At 34.6% G+C, this 22,540-nt stretch overlaps 1 protein-coding gene across 1 annotated transcript in view; it reads right to left on the reverse strand.

Moving 5' to 3' along the window:
- BRCA2 (BRCA2 DNA repair associated) overlaps positions 1–22,540 on the reverse strand; it is a 71,263-nt gene that overhangs the window by 28,161 nt on the left and 20,562 nt on the right. The window contains exons 12-18 of the mRNA XM_076009517.1: positions 19,673–19,768; positions 13,938–14,007; positions 5,709–6,139; positions 5,029–5,210; positions 4,052–4,239; positions 951–1,121; positions 139–493 (exon numbers count right to left, since the gene is read on the reverse strand). Of these exons, the coding sequence (XP_075865632.1) occupies positions 139–493; positions 951–1,121; positions 4,052–4,239; positions 5,029–5,210; positions 5,709–6,139; positions 13,938–14,007; positions 19,673–19,768 (1,493 nt within the window). The remainder of the gene's footprint in view (positions 1–138; positions 494–950; positions 1,122–4,051; positions 4,240–5,028; positions 5,211–5,708; positions 6,140–13,937; positions 14,008–19,672; positions 19,769–22,540) is intronic.

Here is a 22,540-nt window from a genome sequence, read left to right on the forward strand (position 1 = left end):
ACTTCGGCCTCCCAGAGTGCTAGGATTACAGGCGTGAGCCACTGTGCCCGGCTGTAAATTTAAAATTTTAAATGTAAAACCTTTCTAGAATTAACTCGATCAGTGACTAATTTTTATCAAGAGTGTACAGTAATTTACCTTTAACATAAGAGATTCTGGGGCTTCAAGAGGTGTACAAGCTTCAGGAGAGCCCACCAGTTCTGCTCCGTGAATAATAATCTTCTGACCCACAGTCAGTCTGCCATTCTTTAAGAGAGCTGAGAGGGGAGGATCTAAGAGGGCCTTGACAGCATACCACCCATCTGTAAGTTCAATAATGGCCACTTTGTTGGTATTCACACTATCAGTTTTACTGCTAGAAGTTTCAGATATACTTTTGCTCGATGAAATTATGTCAGAAACACACAGAACAAGTGTTTTTGCAGCTGTGTCATCCCTTTCCACTATCTTTTTTATAGCTGATCTTCTGCTTCTATCAATTTCCAAATCATATCTACAAATGAATAGAAAAATGCATATTTTAGGAATCATGACTCTAGCATTCCATTGTTAAAAAAGTCACAGAATAATTGAGAATAAATATTAAATTCAAAGACACACTGAAAGAGAATTTGTAGCCAGTAATATATTAAGTTTTATATTGTTAAAATATGAATACTAAAAAGCAAAGAAATGCAGAAATGTTTTATTAGCAATCTCTGAATAGTGGATCAAATTAGCAACTCATTTTCTTCTCATATGCCAAGAGGTTAAGAAGGGAGTAGGGGAAGAGGGAAGCAAGAGGTGTGTGATCTCTCTTAAGTGGGGGATGACAAGAGAACAGCTCTGTACAACATGAACAGCAGGGTGGGATGGCAACGTCACTGGCAACTGGCTCATGCACCATCTTTGATGTGAAAGTCACAGACTGCACAGAAGCCTGAACCATACTGCAGTATATGAAAACTTGCCTGTATTTTAGTTGAAGCAGCACCCTTTCTGGGCTTAGGCATCTATTAGCAAATTCCTTAGGAAAAGCAAATTCCATAGCTGCCAGCTTCCATATAATCCATCTATAGTGATTATAGACCCAAACTCTAGAAGTGAGCTTTGGATCCACACCTGGGGTGTCACACAGAGCCCTGAATAAATAAAGTTAGAAGAGTATCATAAAAAACACATAGGATGATACTGAATTCGACAATGACAATTATTCTCTGCACAAAAACTACATTGTACATTCAATAAGTTTTTATAAATTAATGTAAGATTTATAAGTAATATAATTTTAGAAAATTATTTAACATGTATCAAAGTATTATACTAATAAAACATTACTTAACAGTCATTATAACTATTCCTGGAAAATGAGATCCTTAACTTAAAATAATTACAGATTACTTTTCTTATTAAAGAGATTGTTTTTAGAAATGATGCCTGAGAACGCCCTTCCCTGGTCCTGGTGCTCTCCTTAATGCTGTCCCCTCTCTTCTCAAATCTCTAACTCCTCCTCCTCTCACACTCACTCTTAGCACTAAGAAAACAGAAGTAAAAGAGAACTTCCATAAACTTCCACCCTCACATCTACCCAACCTACAGCACCCACACATCCTTACCCTTTGCCTTCTCCCTTTGCCATTTGTGTACTAATTCCCAACCCTTACCACCTACCACAGCCACTGACTAGGAAGTGCCTCCTTTGTCTCCTGCTGTCATCTTTTTTCCTCTGTACTAGACAATCTCCATTAGCATAAAAAGTTTTTTCTGCCTTAAAACAAACAAGGCAAAACCAAGACCCTTTTATTCTACTACCTCCTCCAAGTACCGCCCCTTTCTCTGCTTCTCTCTTTAGCAATCCCTGAAAGAATTCACTGATTATCTCCAACTCTTCTTCTTCAATTGCCCTATAATTGCTTTCTAATGGGCCTTTCAACTCACCAATCTACTGAACTATTTTTATTAAGGTTAGTAATGTCCTCTACAGTGCTAAATCCAGTGGTCAATCTCAATCTTCACCTTACTTTACCAATCAGCAGTGAAGGTAACAGTTGGTCAATCTCTATTCCTTAGAACTCCATCTCCATGCAACACCCCACACTCTTCTGCATTTATTCCTTTCTGGCTGCTCTTTCTCAGTCTCCTTTTCCTGACTTTAAATTCCACTCTTAAATTTATTTCTTTGGCTATAATTCATCTACATATAGACTTGCATATCCAACTGCCTATCTAACATCTACACTTGGATGTCTACTATCACATCTTAAGCTTCAAGTGTCCAAAACTATACTTTCAATTTCCCTTCCATCTTTGGTCTTCTCAATTCTGGTAAAGTTACATGGTAACTCTATCCTTCCAGCTGCTACGGTCAAAATCTTTGGAGCCAATCTACTTTCCTCCTTGCTCACACTCTACATCCAATTCTTGAGTAAATCCTGATGGTCACCTTCAAAATACACGCCAAATCCAACTGCTTCTCACCAACTCCACTGCCACCTCCCTCGTCCAAGCAATCATTTCTCACCAGGATTACTGCAATAGCTTAAGTGGTCTCTCTGCTTCCATCCTTGCCCTTCCCTGCCAATCTCAAAAACCGCCAGAATTTTTCTTCCAAAATTAAGTTAGATCACGTCACTCTCTGCTTTAAACCTTCAAATGGTTTACTCAGAGTAAAAACTGTTAGTCAAGAATAAAAGCTAAAGTTCTTACAAAGGTCTATGAGGTCTTTCCTTTCTATTCATTAGTAATACTCTTCTGCCCACTATACTCTAGCTACAGTAATTTGTGTTCCTCAAGTCTTTTAAGCATGTTCCTCTCTTAGAGGCTGGGAAGCTTTCCCAGACAGTCCTATGCTCAATCCCTTTACCTCCTTCAAGTCATTTATTAAATGTCACCAATGTGGTAAAGCCTTCCTTACTACTTATTCTGTTTAAACCTTGCATCTCTCCTCACCCAACTTTCTCTACCACCTTCCCAGCTTTATCTATCTTCAGAGTACTTATCACTTTTTAACATACTATACAATTCATGTTACTTAAAAAAATTTTCTGTGCTTTCCATGCCCACTAGAATGTATGATTCATTAGGGCAGGGATTTTTTTGTTTTGCTTTGTTATCCCTAGTACCCAGCACATAGTAGGTGATTAAAAGATATTCGGTGAACAATCAAAAAACAAACAATAAGAGGAACACTCTAACACTGTAACACTTTATGAACTCTGTCCACTTGACTACAGGGTAATTATTCTTAACACCTCTACATTATGCAGTCTATGTAGTGTAAGAAAATACAATTGTTTTACTATACTTTTCCTACTCTTATAGAACCTACAGCAGATGTTTGTTATGTAAGAAATGTGCAACATGTAAATAATGTTTCCATTTTAAAACACTCTAAAATAGTTTTAAAAAAATTCAGAAAAAAAATTTTACTGCTTTCCCAAAATTTTTGGAAAGATGCATAGAAAGTTTTAAAAATAAGGGTGCTAGAAAATGATTCCCATCTTTTGCCACTGGCATAAAGTAATATATCTCTGATAGCAAAAAGTTTTAATTATGTCTGTGTAAACATTAGAATCAAAAGAAGTTACACAGTTTCTAAATTGTTAATGTTTTAAGGCATTGAGATTTTCTAGTTATTTGTTATCACTGATATTTAAATACTTCTGTTTCACTTTTAATGTTTATTAAACACTATAATATTTATATTTATTAAAATATACAATGAAAGAGAATATGACATAAATCTGTGTGTACATGTGGGGAGTCTACGATACAGCCATTTCAAATTTAACTTTTCTTATCAGCCTTTATTTTGTAAATGCATAAGAAAAATGTCCCAATTTAAGAAAATTCAGCTTATTAAATCCCAGGACAAACCATATTTACTTTTCAAAAGATTTCAACAGAATGTCTACCAAACTACTAATGTACTTAATGATTCAATGTATAAAATTTGATTTCTAGACCACTTTTTAGTTCAAGGTACATGAAAGAGACAAAAGAGAGACTTGTGAGGAAGAGAGAAATGATGAAATACATAAAAGTTAATATAAAGTCTTTTTGCATGGAGTACCTATAAAATTCTTCTTTTCCAGCCTTGCCATCATTGGAGGGTATGAGCCATCCACCGTCAGCCAACTGTATTCCCTGTCTAGCCCATAAATCTTCCTTACCAAAATAATCCTGCATGTGAAACTGAAAAGACTCTGCATTTTTGCTGTTAATTTTAATGCAATGTTTAGAAACGCCATACATATACAGCTGCACAAAATAAACAGAAAAAATTGACAATGAATGAAAAACAAGTCAAAATGAACACACTTCACACAATAAAAACAATTATAACAAATCCAAACTGAATTTGCCAAAAAATTTTCATTTAAATACTAGAATATTCAGTATAAAAATATTTAACATGTATTGAAAGCTAAAAATTTTAATGTGCTATATATGACCTATACATTCAAGAGTCTGCTGTACCTTTTTCACTCGCCCTATATAATACTTCTTGCTAAATCTGCCCTAGGGAAGTATTGTGGGGATAAAAATCTCTCATGCTTTACAAAATCTTCTAAGTTCAAAAATTTAGAAAGAAAAGAATAGGAAAAATTTTAAGTATTTTAGGGAAAATTACCTAAGGAGGTCAGATTTGTACATGGCCTTTCCTTTTTTTTGAGACACAGTAGTCTTGCTCTGTTGCCCAAGGCTAGAGAGCAGTGCTGTGATCAGAAGCTCACTGCAACCCCAAACTCCTGGACTCAAGCCATTCTCCTGCCTCAGCCTGCTGAGTAGCTGGGTGGGACTATAGGCGTGCACCACTGTGCCCAGATAATTTTTCTATTTTTAGTACAGATAGGGTCTTGAAGCACAGATCACTTTGATAGGATAAGGCAGGCCTAGCAGAAGAGAGGGAGGCCACGGCAGGCTAATTAAGAAGCATGATGATTTCATTCATTCATTCCCATGGCTATTTGTTCGTTCTTGAAACAATTTGTAGATACTAATTACACTTTGCTATAAAAACTGTAAGTATTGTACACAAAAGCATACCTGTTTATGAGAACATGCAGAGGGAACTTGTCCTCCTACTGCTGCTTTCAGAGAGATTCTAGGCAGAGTGGATGTTTTTGCAAGATACAGACTGCCTGGCTGTGGAAAGATATGTTGCTTTTGTTTCTTTTTAATCCGCATATCTTGTATATCTCTGGCATTCTTAAGACCTGTAATTAAATCTGTTAAAGAATAATTAGCAAAAATAAAATTGAATGTAAATTTAAAAAGCACAACCCCTGCTTTATAAATTATATATATCACTTTGCTCTAATTTTATATATAGAGAAAAAGGAAACCCCTACCCCTTTTAAATCTTTCATGGATGAAAAAGTTTCAACTTACAAAGTTGTATAGAGAATAGAAATATATTATTTTTATCTTCATTTTTGAAGAAAATTAGTATGATAAAAAATATATTCTGGTAATAGTCCTAGATTATATGTCTAACAGCTTTTTTTTTTTTAACAAGAAAGTCCACAAGTAGTCATCTTTGAAAGAAAATATTAGGATAATCTAAATCTAATCTTTGGATTTAGAAAATTTAAACCATTAAAAAAGGTTTAGAAATTATTAAGAACCATAAAAGGGGGAAAAAAAAAACAACCCAGGACATTATTTAACATGAGAAATATCTAACTGAAAGGCAAAAATGTGTTACACAAATTGTCAGACAATACCTAAAGGTTCTTCTTCACGCTTTGTGACATTTACAGTCGCTGCTTGATTAGAGTTGTTTTTGTTAAGTTGATGAATCTCACTGTCATTAATATTATTTTCACTATCACCAGAGCCATGTTTGTCTATGTTTTGTTTCTGTTTGTTTTCCTCCAAATTAATATTCTTGCTAACACACTGTTCATCTCTGTGAAAATGTGATTTAGTTTTAAAAGGTGGGACAAAGATTTTGGTCGGTTTGCCTGTAGTAACTGGGCGTTTCATTTCTTCATTTCTTGTAGCAGGAACTTTATAAAATGGCTGCCTCGAAATTGATAAAATGCTTGAAGATTTTTCCAAAGCCAGGCGTTCATGAAAATGAGATTTAGACAGAAATTCTTGACCAGGTGCAGTAAAATTTGGACTCTGTATTTCTTGCCGTTCCTTAGTTGTGCTACAATGGGCAGAAAATATTTGATTACTGACCAGTACTAAACGTATACATATAAATGCTTGGGAATATGCCTTTTTTTTTTTTGCAGACTCTCAACTACTACATGGCCATCCTATTCTGGTAACTGTTTTTGTATTCATCAGGGTTGTCATTCCCAAACAATACCACACTTTTCAAGGCTACCACTGTTTCACATGCACTAATGGCCAGCCTTTGCCTTTACAATCTACTTCACATAATAGAAGAGAATCTATCAAACGTGGACCCTCTCAGTGTGTGTCCCCTCCAATTCTACCATAGTACTCCCTCTACTTACCTCCTTTACCAGGGAAATATCCACCTGTCTTCTCTATGGCTCAAACCTTCACCTGAACTCTCTATCCCATCTAATAACTTGGTCTCCTCATTAGCTCTCCCCTCTACCTGTTTTTAGTTTTTAGTGCCCCTTACATTTAGCCCAAAAGCCTTGCCCACCTTTTAAACACTTTTCTTTCCAGCCTTATCTTTGCCTCATGTTAATACTCAGCATTACCTACCCTCCATGGTCAACTTCCTTGAATAAGTAATCTAGACTAGCTATTTTCACTTCCTCAATTTCCACCTAATGAACTCTCATTTCCCCTACTATTCTACAGAAATTGTTCTAAGATGCATGCGTATAACACACACATGCATCTGTGTATACATATACACACATACAAAGTCATTCTGCTTGACCTTCCTGACAACTGACATTTTCCTTCTTTTAATATCCTTACCACCATTATCCTTCTAATTATTTCTTTTCTTTTACTGGTTTTACCTCTTCCTGATTCTTAAAAACATTCATGTCTTCAAAGTTGGATTTCTTCCCTAGATACTGTCTCAGGCTGACGTGAGTCATTTCCATGATCACCCATCTAACAACAAAAATATCATTTATCTTTATGCCCAGCTTTTCCCTTAGGTGTTGTTCCTACATTTAAGCTGTGTAAAACATCAGACATCTGTACCTTGATATTTCACACAACTCAACATGCCCAAAATTAAATTCATTGCCTTCAGCAGCTTATACATTCTTCCTAATACTTGACACCTGGTTGAAAACCCCAGATTTCCCTTTACCAAATTCTGCACATCTGGAACTTGAAGCTACCTTAGAATTCATTTAGTTCAGCCATTTATTCATCACATATTTAATGAATTCCTATGTGTCAGGCATTCTTTTGCTGGGAGACATACTGACAAACAAACAAAAAAAGTCAGCATGTACATACCAGTGGAAGGAAACAAATAAACATGTCAATTGGCCTAGACATAAGTGTGCCTCAAACAGAGAGAACAAGGGGAAGAAAGTTAGAAGGTGAGACTGGAAAGGTAGTAATGGGGCCAGATCATGGAGAACCTGAACACTACGGTAAGGGCTTTTGGCTTGTACTCTGGGAAGTGATGCCATGGAATAGTTTTGAGTAAAGAAATGACAAAATCTGTTTTATATTTAAAAGGATCCCTCTGGCTTCTCTGTTGAGAATTCACTGTGTATGGTGGTGGGGGGTTAAGTCAGAAGCAGGGAAACCAGTTCCATTGAAATAATCCTAGCAGTTTATAATGACTTGAACCAGGGCGTCAGGGGTGAAAGTGTTGAGAAGTGATGATTTTGGATATATTTTGAAAGCAGAGTTGGTAGACTTTTACTATAAGCTTTGGAAATGTTAAGTCTGAGATGTCTACTAGTCACCCAAACAAAAATGTCAATTAGGTAACTGGATGAATTATGTTGTTTAGAGGACAGATCTGGAGCTAAAGATACTAATTTTGGAGACATCAGTAAATAGACAGTATATAAAGCCCTGGAGGGTGGATGAGATCACTAGGGAGGAGGGGTAGGAAGAGATCTAGAGACTCTGGAGGACTCTAACATTTAGTGGTTAGGGAAAGAACAAGCAAAGGAGACAGAACAGCTAATGGAATAGGAGGAGAAATAGAGATGTCCCAGAAAGGAGAATAGAAAAAGTGTTAAGAAAGCAGAAGTGATTATGTGAATGCTACTCACAGGTTAACATGACGATGAGGAGGACAAGATTTAGCAGTGTGGAGGTAACTGGCAATCTTGATAAGAGCTGATGGATAGTGATAAAAGACTGATGGGAATGAGTTCAGGAGAACATAGGAAGAGATGAAGTAGAGACAGTAAGCAGAGACAATTCCAATGAGCTGGGCTTTAAGGGGAGCAAAGCTGAGATTAGACTGGTCAAGAAAGGCTCTTTTTGAGATAAGAGATTGACAGCAACTGCTTATGCTGATGGAAATTGTAATAATCCAGTAGAGAATAAAAAATTAACCATGCAGGAGAGAGGGGAGAAAATTGCTAGAATGGTTATCTTGTATAAGTGATGTAGATGAGAACTAGTGCACAAGAATGAATAAACCTGTTCCCAAAATTTTCATTGATCTCCTTTTTACTCTTTGTTTTTAAATATGAAGAATACTGTGAGAATGAGGAGTTTGCTTTGCAGGTTATGCTCAACATGTCTCTTTGAATCAAAATGGAGATAATTTGCCAGTCTCAATCACAATCTAGCCAAACCTAATGAATTGATCTCCTACTCATTTCCCTTTACCTCCTTTGTTAGACCTTTACTTCCTTACTAATCTCTTTGCAACAGTTTTGCTTTGATCTATTTCTAAAACACAAATCTGGTTATGTCATTCCTTTTGTTAGAAACTTCCAAGGACAGCCTATTTCCTTTTTAGGTTTCAGCTTATCAGGAATGACACACAGGAAGCTTCCTATTTGGTTCTAATCTCCTATTTCTTTTTGTTTCCTCTCAGGAGCCTTCTCCTCTGACCAAATCCCAAGATTTGCAATGTCTTCTTTAACCAAGCATCGCTCACATTCTGAAGTACTTTCCCCATTAAGTTTTCTGTCACATAATTTGCTGCCTATTTTTCTTTGTTCTCACATCACTTTTGTTGTATCTACTTTAGAATTTTTATCACATTATAATTCTTGTTTTCATGCCTCGTTCCTAGACTAGCAATCTGAGTTAGACTTATTTATTTTTATAGCCATCAGCACAGTACATGAGGTAATTAGAGCAGGTGCTTTAGCAAATGTTTGTTAAATACATTATTTTCCCATTTCATATGTAAATTAAGGTAATACAGATAAATAACTAGGCATTTACTTTATTATTTAATATATTACAACCTGTTATGATAAAAAGAAATGAAAACAAAAATCAGCTGGCTTTCTACATTCAAAAAAATATATATATGTATATGCAGCTTGCTAAAAAATATATTCCAGAGATACAGTTCAATGACTCTTCAACAATTCCACAAGTAGTTATCTTTGAAAAGGTAACATTAAAACAATTTCAATCAAATCTTTGGGCTTAAAAATTTACCAGCTAGAAAAGGTTTTGCAACCACTTTCAACAACTTTAGATGCTTCTATATTTATATCCATTATGTCTAAGTGACATCTCTGTAACTGCTTGTTCTCAACTTTTTCTATTGTGGTACCTCTATGGAAAATGAAGATTTAGCTGTTCGTCAACTCCACTGCCACCTTATTACATATACATACACTTTCTCTCTCACCTCTCCCCATCTTCTCAAGTTATATATATATATTTTGAGACAGAGTCTCACTCTGTTGCCCAGGCTAGAGTGCCATGGCGTCAGCCTAGCTCACAGCAACCTCAAGCTCCTGGGCTCAAGCAATCCTTCTGCCTCAGCCTCCTAAGTAGCTGGGACTACAGGCATGTGCCACCATGCCCGGCTAATTTTTTCTATATATATTAGTTGGCCAATTAATTTCTTTCTAATTTTGGTAGAGATGGGGTCTCGCTGTTGCTCAGGCTGGTTTCAAACTCCTGATCAAGCAATCCTCCTGCCTTGGCCTCCCAGAAAGCTAGGATTACAGGCGTGAGCCACTGTACCCGGCCTCAAGTTATATACTTGAGGTCTATCAATATTCAACATTTACACTGGCTAAATAACACTTTTCACAGCTAAATGTGTTATATTGATATAAAGTATATGTAGTATTAACATGTAGTATGTTACAATTGTACTTCCTTTCTTTACAACTTTTGCTTTCCTTTGAGGTAGTATTTCTTTAAAAATTTAAAAAAATTTTTTGACATATCCATCACTTATTCACATCCAAACTCTCAGCTATATATTATAAAACCTCTTTTCACTCTGTTCATAAATTATAGTTTTGTTCTTTTTTTAAAAATTTTTTTAAATTTAAAAAAATTTAAAATTTTTTTAAATTTAAAAAAATTTTTAAAAATGGTTCTTCTCCTTAGAAGAAATAATAAAATAGTGTTCCTATTAAGTTGTTTTCATTAGTTTTTTGGTTATTTTATTTTTGCTTTTTCTGATGTCTGATAGTCTCTGGATGTCTTTATATTTAAGAGTAGAAGACCAAAAAGTTGTTTGAAAGCCCTTTGTCAAAGATGGAACTTGTTGATTACAGGATATACTGTAGATTGATTGACTGGAAATTTCTAACGTTTTTACTATTAGTAAAAACTATCTACATTCTGGAAATTGAGTAGGGGAAGAGGGCTTGATGGGATATCACCAACAATCAATATGCATACACGAACATATTCCCCTTGCTTTTGAGTACTTATTTCTGCTTTCAACTGTGCCTCGTGTGTTCACCAATAAGTCCCTCTACTGTATCCACTCTAAAGAGTAAGTCTCTAGTCTTTTGTTAGAGTGGGCAAGAGGCAGTTTTCCAGCTTCACAGAGTGAAAGAGTACATTTGACTGCTTCTTAAACATATTTTTTAACATTTTTTCGGCTCCCTCCTTCTGTTAGCACCCAAATATGAAGATACATAGAGGCATCAACTCCTGAGCTTTTGAGACTTTAGTGTAAAATGGTTGGTTCTCTGCTATACCCACTACCAGCTATGAATCAGTTTTCTCTTGCACACTTTGAAAAGTTTAGTTCCTGTGGTCTCTCTTATTTTCACTGTTTTTGGTACAAGTTTCTTCACTGTTGCTTTGGTCTAATTTTAGAAGGCAAAGAAAGTACACAAGTATGTTTAACCTGCCATCTTTACCAAGAAGTTTCCTAATACATTAAAACACTCAGGTACTGCTTTATTTTTATCTTGTAGGCAAACTCTCTTAGGGATCTCTCTATTCTTTGGTTCCAAAGTGGTCTAAGTGCCTTTCTTGACTTAGCAACACAGCTATAATTCTGGAAGCTCCCTTCATTATCAACCTGAGGGCTCCCTTTGCCTCTCTCCTATGTTGAATTCTTGTTTTTTAAGTCCTATATCTTCTTCCTTCCTGATTTACCACTTGTTTTGGCTAGCTTCCTTAAAAAGTGCTTTGAACTGGAAAAGTGTCTACCCTCACACTTAATTTGTATTTTGGTCAATGCTAGGATTCTAGGTTGAAAGTCATTTTCTCTCAGAATTTTGAAGCCATTGCTCTGTATTATACATTGTAAGATCTATAATCTTCTAGATTCCATTGTTAAGAATTCATACTATGACTCATGAAACTACGTGACCTTGTCTTTGATCCCCCCATCCAATAAATTTACTGTTCCTCTCTGCTCCTAGTATTCTAAAATTTCATAAGAATGTGCCTTAACTTACTGTGCTTTTTTATTCATGTGTCCACTCAGTGGGCCCTTTTAATCAAGAAAACTCATGTCCTTTAGTACTGGTAAAACTTAAAATTATTTTTAAAAAATTCTTTCTTCATTTCTCTTCAGTTCCTTCCTTCCCAAAGTCTGTATTTTCAGATATTAGACCCACAAAACTGACTTTTCTAATTATCTTTTCATTGCTTATTTCATCCTTTTCATTTTATTCTATATTCTGGGAGCTTTCATTATTTTTATATATTACTTCTACTAAGTTAATTTATTTGTGCTATCATACTTTTCATTTCTAAGAGCAATTTTTATAGCTACTTGTTCTTATTTTAAGGCTGTAATATCTTCTATTACTTAAGAATATTAGTAAGTATTTTTGAAGTTTTCTTCTCCTTGCATAGTATATTTCCTCTAAATTTCTTTTAGCTTTGGTTTTTGTACTTTGGTGACTATCTTTCACAGCAACTTTCTTCCAATGACTAGTGATCCTTGATTATCTATTCTTATTTAAAAGTGAAGAACTAAATCACTGACTGGAAGCTCTGTGCTTGTCAACTGTTCGCTTCGCTGTCTGATGATCAGCTAAACTGCTCCATTTGCGTACCGCCAACTGGCAGTATTTTCAGATCTTTTCTATTGGGCTGGTCATATTCACTAGGAAAAAATCTTCCAGACTTCTACCTCCCAGAGGGCCTGCCTGGTAACATTTGGGAGACTAAGTGTGAAAAGGAGGCTCATTGCTTGATACACTGATTTTTACTCCATTTTTGTTTTTAGTACCCTTCCCTCAACTGTGCCTGGTATCCCCACCCTCCAGCTTAGCCCCAATTCAGAATTCTTCCAATTGATTTTCTCCAGAGAATAAACTTCTTGTCTTCTCAGGGAAGAAAGATAACTGCCTATCTGCTGTTGGGGACAAAATATAGACATTTCTTAAACAGAATTTCAACCAATTTTCCTATTTTCTATCTCACTTTTTGAGGTACATGTTGCTGCCAATTGGAGCTTTTCTCTGGTATGTATGTATGGATGGATGGATTGATTGAGACAGAGTCTCGCTTTGTTGCCCAGGCTAGAGTGAGTGCCGTGGCATCAGCTTAGCTCACAGCAACCTCAAACTCCTGGGCTCAAGTGATCCTACTGCCTCAGCCTCCAGAGTAGCTGGGACTACAGGCATGCGCTACCATGCCTGGCTAATTTTATATATATATATATATATATATATATATATATATATATATATATATATTAGTTGGCCAATTCATTTCTTTTTATTTATAGTAGGGACAGGGTCTCGCTCTTGCTCAGGGTGGTTTCAAACTCCTGACCTCAAGCAATCCACCCACCTTGGCCTCCCAGAGTGCTAGGATTACAGGCGCAAGCCTAGCCCTTTCTTGGGTTCTTTAGGGGAAAGTGGGCAGCTTCTCTGCTTGCTCTAAGACTGCAGTCCCCAACCCCTGGGCTACAGACCTGTTCCGTCCATGGCCTGTTAGCACAGCAGGAGGTGAGCAGTAGGCCAGTGAGGCTTCATCTATATTTATAGCCTCACCCCATCGCTTGCATCACCACCTGAGGTCTACTTCTGTACCCTCTACCCCGCCCAACCCTCCCCACCCCATTCATGGAAAAATTATTTTCCATGGAACCAGTCACTGGTGCCAAAAAGTTAGGGGAGCACTGCTCTAAGGCAGATTTTAGTTTTCTCAAGCTTGCTAAGTTATTCATATTTTTGGCTTCCAAACTTTTGTTGTTGTTTGTTTCCTCTGATCATTGTCCTTGGGAATTACATGTTAAAAAAAATTCTCTTAAGTAATTTTAGTAAGATTGAGGGAGGGAGGAAAGATAAAAGGATATTTTCAATATCTGCTATCTTTTTTGTTAATTGATTTTGGGCAATCCTTAATTCCTCTGAGCCTCAGTACCTCATTCATAAAATTGGAATAAAATCTGTTTTTCTACTTTGCAAAGCTACTATGAAACTAAAAAATGAAATAATAATATGAACAGCAGTACAAAATATTACCAAAGTACAGAATTATTTCATCCTGATGCAGGGTTTCCAAAAGAGAAGTGCTAACTTCTTACCTTAATTTTGGTGCCATTATTTTTAGACACAGTGATTTAAAAAACCAGACTTTTCCTACACTATATTAGAATTTTTAAAAATTTAAATTTGTCTTACCCAAAGGGTCCACAGGTAACTGGCTCTAAAGAAATGTGATGCATGAACAATCTTCTATCTTTTAATGTGCCTAGAAGAAAATTGTTTTACATTATATGTTAATAAAAATCTAATAGATTTTATTTTCCATATGTTTATTACATGTTACTGTAAATATTTACATAAAAATTTGAGACAATGGTAGACTTTAAAATTTTCAATGCATGAGTGCTCAGTAAATGATAGTTTTTTTGATTCACAAACTGATAATGACTATCTGCCAAATAACTCACAGCACAAACATACAAAGAAGTTAGTATAAATTTAGTCAGTTGATGTTAACAATCATAACTCAAAGGCTTTAGCTAATACTAATTGCCAATACAAATATAAAATTGAAAATTTAGTCTTATGAAGGTTTAGAAGCTAAGCTTAGATATTATTCATTTTCAGTATGTAACTTGTACCTATTAATCTTCAATAAATCCATTAGTAGGGAATTAGTTGAAGAAATGAGGATACACTGATTGAGCCACATGATCAACTGCTATGTAATCATAAAAAAGAATGAGGTCAATCTCTGTATACTCATTAAATAAATTCTTAAGTAAACAACAAGCAGTAAACACAGTGCAAATGGTATGTAAACCATATCTTTTAAGAAAGAAAGGTAATGAGAATACGTATATACGTATTTGCTTATTTTTATAAAAAGAAATCTTGAAAGGATAAACCAAAAACCATAAGCCATTAAAAATAGAGTGAGAAAGAGGTAGGGAAGGTGGTGAATAATAGTATGGAGGTGATAGGAATAGAATCAAACTCTCTAAGTATACCTTTCTGTAGTTTTGACAAATGAGCTATTTTATTTATTCAAATGTAAAATTAAATGAGAAAAATTTCTTAATATTGAAAACAGAAACAAACAAATCTAATTGTCAAATAAGTAATCACACACAAAAGAATTATTTTGAGTGACATGTAAACAGAGTACTTTGACTACACATCCTTAATTATTATACAGGTTGAACATCTCTAAGCTGAAAATGCAAACTCTGAAACTTTTTGAGTGCCGACATGACTCCACAAGTGGAAAAGTCCACACCTGATCCTACGTTGGGTCACAGTTAAAACTGTTTCATATACAAAATTATTTAAAATATTGTATAAGACTACCTTCAGGCTATATGCATAAGGTATATATGAAACATAAATGAATTTTGTGTTTATACTTGGGTCCTATCTCTATGATATCTCATTATATATATGCAAACATCTTAAAATTAAAAAAAAAAAAAAAAAGTGAAATCTGAAACACTTGTGGTCCCAAGCATTTCAGGTAAGGGATATTCAACCAGTATATTCTAAGGACAAAAACTGCAAAGAATTTTTAAATTTCCCTTAGTAGTTTTATCATTACTGGTTATTGTAAATTTAAAATTATTACATATATACTGTAGGATAGTGATTCCCAAAGGATGATCTGTGGAACCTGAAGGGCAGGGTACCTACAACTGTTTTAGGGAATCCAAGTTGTCAAAATTGTCTTAATAATACTAAGATGTTATATACATCCTATTTACTGCATTGACATTTGCACTACTGGTGTATTCTGCTATATATTTAGGTGTGATTTTTCTCAAGAAAATGAACTTACATGATGAGTTATGAACTGCGCTAGAGTTTTTTTTTCATTAAATACTATTTTTACTTTAAAGAATAAGTAACAAACTGGTTATTCAGACTTGGGTATTCAGCAGACATTTGCTCAAAAATGAATGAAATGAGATTGTCAACTATAAGAAAAACAAGTGACAATGTTTGTTGCCAGTGGTAAAATTCAAGCTTTTGAAAAATTAGAAATTTGGGAAGCCTGTCTTTGTCTCTGCAAGCTTGACATCTTTCCAATACTTAACCTTTCCCTATTAGATCAGTAATGACATTAATAAAAGTAACTGTTTAACACTGTATATTAAAACTGTCAACTTTGGGTAGATTTGCATAACACAGTGAACTATTATTTTCCAAATGACCAATGTATATTACAACTATTAAAGTTTATCAATTTTAATTTCTAATATGATAAATATCAATAGCTGTAATCCACATAAACAAATGCTCTTTTGGACCATCGATTTTTAAGAGTACACAGTATTGAGAGGAAAAAGTTTGAAAACCACTACTACAGGATAAAGCAAATAAGAATTTCAGCATTCCAAAAACAATAATACCAGCAGCAATAGCATACCTAGCATACAAATCTCAATTTAGAAAAGCAAGTGCTCAAAAATTAACCAGTGTATAGTAAAAAAACAAAACAAAACAAAAAAAAACCCCCAAACAAACAAACAAACAAAAAACCCAAACAACTCTTGGGCCCTTGGGAAATAGTTTGAAGAGGTTTCTATTTCCAAATTGGGGATGATCTGAACATCAAAAAGCATGTTTTATTTTTGTAAAGAAATACATTATTTATAATGTGTTTTACCTATAAACTTTATACATACATTATAAAAATCCATGAAATCAATTTTATTCAACAGAGAAAGAAAATTGCTATCATTAACAGTGACTATTACATTAACTCATGCCTTACTGTGAAAAACTGTAATTAGAGGGGAAAAATTAAGTATTTACTTTGCTTTTTTAGGTGGAACTATAGTTAATTCCTAGTTGTTAAGAGAAAGCTCTTCCCTGTTGAAGATTACCAGCTGATAAATGGGTAAGAAATAACAATCTGAAAATCAGTTTTTCAACCTCCAATTAAATAATCAATTTAGGCAAATATCAATGGATGCTAAAATTGTGAGTGAAGATTGCTGAGTAATCTGGATATTCTCAAAGTACCAGAGTATCATGCCATAGATTACTTGCTAATTACAAATGAGAAAATATACCTTTTCAATGAAGTGGTCTTGTAGCTAGCATCCTAACCAAGTGATCAAATCATTTCACATTTGTGCATCTTGAATATGATGCAATGTACATACACAGCTCTTCTAGGAGGCATTCTTGCTAAAAATGCATAACTTAATCTTATTCAAGTCTTCTATCAAAATGAGGAATAGAACAAGTTAAATGATACTATAAGGAAACAAGTCTAGAATGTAGGACTGTCTACAAAACTGGCTTGGTCACTTTAAAGTGTCAATGTCACAGAAAATGAAATTTAAAAAAGAAGGCAAGAGGACTACTATAGATTAGATTATACCAGATATTAGGAAATTTTCTTTGGTGATAATGTTCTGTGTTATATCATTATAAAATGTCATTAAATTTGAAACTAACATTCAAAGGGTTCAGCAAAAATATATGTACACCCATACCTATATTCAGATATATTACTACATGTATATATATCTATACATTACAGATAAAACAAATATAGCAAAATAACAATTATTAAATCTAGGTGGTGGGTATGTGGGCATTCATTATATTCTCTCAACTTTTCTATGGCATGTGGTCGATAATGATACTGCTGAAAAAAATCTTTGAAAACATAAAAAATAAGATGTGATGTTAAAATGAATACTAAATATTTACTAGCTCAAAATAATTCCAAAAGGGGAGTTATGATAATATTTTATGTAACAACAGTAGCACTGTTAGAATTAAATACATGTTCTTCCATCTACTTATACCTAGGACTGTGCCAAAACTAATTGTTTTAGAAAGACAAGATTTGTCTACATACCTACTACTTTTTAATAGCATTCTTTTAATACCTAAAGATGAGTCACATCTTAAACACGTTCTAAAGATAGTTTATCAGGTAATAAATACAGTAAAAATTATCCTACAAATTACTTATACTTCTCATTGAGAAAAGTAAATCATGTTTTTAGTTTTCAACCCTGTTCAGAATTCTTGTGTATACTAGGTTTGAGAACCAATAAATTAGCAGAAAAAAATAAGTGCATTTTTCTGGACATTCAAACCATCCTGACTTTAAGATAACTTTCAAATTTTTATCATTAAATGAGAGATGAGTTAGAAAATTCCAAAATGTTCCTATTTCTTGTGGGATTTATTTATGTTTCAGAACTAAGCCTCTATAGTTTAATATAATTATCCCTTTCCAAACTCAGAAACCAAATATATAGTGAACAGTAGTTACATATATTTTCTTTTCAAGCATTCTATGGTAAGAACTTCGGATTTCAGCTTAAATAGCATAGATGCCACAGAGTTTTTTTTTTTTTTTTTTGAGACGGAGTCTCACTTTATTGCCCAGGCTAGAATGAGTGCCGCGGTGTCAGCCTAGCTCACAGCAACCTCAAACTCCTGGGCTCAAGCAATCCTGCTGCCTCAGCCTCCCAAGTTGCTGGGACTACAGGCATGTGCCACCATGCCCGGCTAATTTTTTCTATATATATTAGTTGGCCAATTAATTTCTTTCTATTTATAGTAGAGACGGTATCTCATTCTTGCTCAGGCTGGTTTTGAACTCCTGACCTTGAGCAATCTGCCCGCCTCGGCCTCCCAGAGGGCTAGGATTACAGGTGTGAGCAACCGCAGCCGGCAGATGCCACAGAGTTTTAAACAGCCAAGTAACATGATCTGACCAGAAGAATGAGTCTGGCTGCAGTGTTGAGAATAGCCTGAGGAGAGGCAAAGGTAAAAGTTGGGAGATCAGATAGAAGCTATGAGATTGGGTTGGAGAAGGGTGGTAAGGGTAGAAGTGAAAATAAATGAAGAAATTCTGGTTATAATTTTGAAGGCAGAATCTATAGGACTTGTTGATGGGTTCTGCCGCCTGTGGCCTACTGAATCCTTGAGTGCTGCTTTTTAACTGAATCCAACTTTTATAGAACAAATCCTTTTGTTAAAAGGGGTGCAGTAGAGAAAGATAAAGCTTTTCTTGCCTCCTTTGGTGCTCAAAAAAAGAACCTTGAAATCAGAAGGCCACAGGTTCCCCAACAATGGGAGGAGAATGAGGAAACAAAAAAGTAAAAGATATCAAGATTTTGATAGGATCAACTGGCAGAATGAGAAAGGAAAGACAAGAGAAAAGAGTGGGCCTGAGACAGGGATGGAATTAGGAGTTCAATACTAGCTATATTAACTTTGAGATACATATCAGAGATCCAAGGAGAGATCTATCAAGTGGCGAATGAATCTGATATTCAGGGACAGGCTAAGGCTGCAGATACAACTTTGGCAGCCAATGAAGTTCAGGCAGAAAAGAGATCTAAGGACAGAGTCCTGGGGCTCTCCTATTTAGAGAAACAAAACAGTAAAGAATAAGCAAATAAGAGGAGAAAGAGTTGCCAAGTACAAGGAAAACAAAGAGAAAGTGGTGGTCTGGAGAACAGTGATCAACTATGCCAAATGTGGCTAAAAGATGGAGTGAAATTAGGACTGAGAAATGCTCACTTGATTTGGCAACATGGAGATCACTGTGTCATTTAGGAAAGACTGATTTTAGGGAATGCTGGGGGTCAAAGACTGACTGCAGTCTAAAATCTGAGCTTTAAATTATTATACTAGTATTTTGCTAAATTCTTACAACTTTGTAAAATAAAAAGTCATTATTTTATAATCATTTCACATTTTCCAATTACCTTGCCATCATGCTAGATATTATGAAGGAAAAGTCCACTTAACAAACAAGCAAGATATAAATTTAACAAGTAAACCACACTGTAAATCTCTTTCCACACATACATCCAAAAGAAATGAGAAAAATAACTTTAAGACTATTACATATAGTATCTATGAAGGGGAAGATACAAATAAAAAGCAAATTTTACCATCTGGAGTGCTTTTTGAAGCCTTTAAGGATTTTTCTTGATTTTCTATTATCTTGTTAAATTCATTTAACAAGTTTCTTTTGATTGAGGGTTCTCCTAAAAACAAATTCCATACATGTTTTTGAAGCAAATAACATCAATTTTATTTTTCAAAAGCATATAGTCCATTTTGAAAACTAAAGTACTGACTCATATATTAATTACCAAATTTATATGGCTTGACTCTTATATTAATTACCAAATCACATTAAAATGTTAATAGTAATACTTATTGAAAAATTCTAGAGGCCAAGAGGGTAAGATTAAATCATAATTCAAGCTATACATTTCTATGTCATAATACATAATAATTATAATTTAAATAGTGACCATTCTACTTTGAAAGAAAAAATTCATTTTTCAGTGTCAATTTACTTTCTATTATTTTTTCACCATTTAAAAATACCATAATTCCCTGGTGGTCTAATGGTTATGATTTGGCGCTCTCACTGCCATGGCATGGGTTCTTTAAATAAAACAAACAAACAAACACCCCCCCCCCCACTATTTAATAATGTCTAGGGATTAATAGATATTACCAGATACCACAGAAAAGCTGTTATTTAATAAACTGGCACAAAATATAATTCTAATTTATTGGCAATGAGGTCAACCAAAATTTCTTCAAATAAACTTCAAATAAACTTGGGGGGCATTAAACTCAAGGAGGAATTTGTTATATAGGTCCTTTAAATTAGAGTAAGAGATTTTTTTAAATTGCCAAATTATTAGGTTATTAAGTATGGAATGTCCAATTTCCTTAAGTAGTAAGTTCGACAGTTGATATCTCTGACATTTCACTTTGACACTTGTTTTTTTTTTAATTGTAAAGATACATCCTCATTCTTTCAAATGCACATTTTGGCTTGTGATTATCTTTCAATTTTTTTTAAGAGCAATTTTTGTGAAACCATGGATAAATAAAAAATTCTTGTTAGTTTTAAATATGAGTTCTGTCTTCGAACCAATACAGTGCAGACAGGTCAAAATATCAATGAAATGTTTGGGAAGAATGTGGCTAAGTAATGCATAGTATGTCTATGGTTTGAGAAGTTCTGTTCTGGTGATTTTTAACTTTGGAAATGAACTATGTGGGTGACCTGAGACCAAGGTAGATAATAATGAGCTGAAAGCTGTAGTGGAAGTGAATCCATCTTAACCTTCATGTGAATTAGCAGCAAGGTTTTTTGATGTTACTATTCCGACAATATTTGACCACTTGAAATAAATGGGCAAGGTGAAGAAGCTGGATAGATGGGTACCACATGAATTAAACAAGCATCAGAAAAGAAATCATCTCGAAGCTTGCCTTTCCTTGCTTGTCACAACATAAAGGTGAACCATTTCTACACCGTATTGTGTGTGATGAAAATGGATTTTTTGACAATTTCAAGCGTTCAGCACAATGGGTGGATAAAGATGAAGTGTCAAAACACAGTCCCAAACCAAATTTCATCAAAAAAAAAAAAAAAAAGCTAATAGTGTTGTCTGTTTGGTGGTCCAGCACTAGCATTCTCCACTATAGCTTCATGAAACCTGGTGCATCGATTATAGCAGATGTCTACTGTGACCAATTGGATGAAGTGATGAGGATGCTTGGGTTTAAGCAGCCAAGACTGGTCAACAGAGACAGGCCAATCTTCTTGCAAAACCACATGTTGCAAAAAATAACGCCGTTCAAACTACAGAAGTTAGACTTGGAAACTCTTTTATCCTCTGTACTCACTAGACCTTGAACCAACTGACTACCACTTCTTTCACGCTTTGGACCACTTCTTGCAAGGAAAAATATTCAATTCTCAACAAGCTGTGGAAAACGCCTTTCGCAATTCATTACCACTCACTCGCCAGGCATCTTTGTTGCTGGCTACCATTAAGACAGCAAAACTGTGTCAATAGTTTAGGCACATACTTTAATTAATTGTACTGCTTCTTGTTTGTTATGTAATGAACTAAATTTCTGATTCAAAATTGGACATTTCATATTTAATGACAAAAATGCATTAAAATACTAGTAACATCTCTTATTTAAAAATTCTAGAGGCTAAGATTAAACTATAACCCTAGTTATGCATTTCCATGTCATGCTGAGGTACTTTGCTTTTGATGCTTTATTACAAGGAATACATTTGTAGAATTTAATAAGTAAAAATGTCCATGCAAGGCATTAGCTGGTGTTAGATCATTTTAAGTGGTTTGCTTATTTAATAAACCACTTTACTGTTCAAATAACCAGGAACTAATTAAGCTATATACTTATATATAACAGAAGTGAGGAAAATTAAATAGTAACACCGTCGAGAACATTTATAAATCTGAGTTGTTTTTTTGTAGGCAGAAGGTCAACCCACTTCAATATGCATATGAACACAATGGGTTGCATAAAGTCATTATTTTCTACAAAAGAATTATGAATATCTTTAAGCATATGCACTTCAGAATTTTGCACTAAAGGACAGCAAAGAGTTTAAGGTATGTATTACAAACTTAGCACTTGCCCATAAAGTAAACTCTACATAGAATGTGACATGGATAACACTTGATTAAGTAAATCTGTAGCAACCAGGATAACTTAAGGGCAAAAGGCACCAATGGTAGAATGAATAGACAGGGCTCAGGATCTTTCTTGATAATATGAAGATAATATGAAGGGACTAGACAAGACTTTGATAACTCAAATATTCTATAAGTCTATAGGTTTTTAAAAGGAGCTAGTTATTTAAGATTAACCACTCAGAAGTTGGAGAGTTAGTTTTGGCATTTACTTTAATTGTAACTAATCAATACATTCAATTATTTAAGATTATTCCCACAGACACTGATAAGAAA

Source organism: Microcebus murinus, chromosome 13 (genome assembly GCF_040939455.1).
Source record: "Microcebus murinus isolate Inina chromosome 13, M.murinus_Inina_mat1.0, whole genome shotgun sequence".
Classification (NCBI taxonomy): Eukaryota; Metazoa; Chordata; class Mammalia; order Primates; family Cheirogaleidae; genus Microcebus; species Microcebus murinus.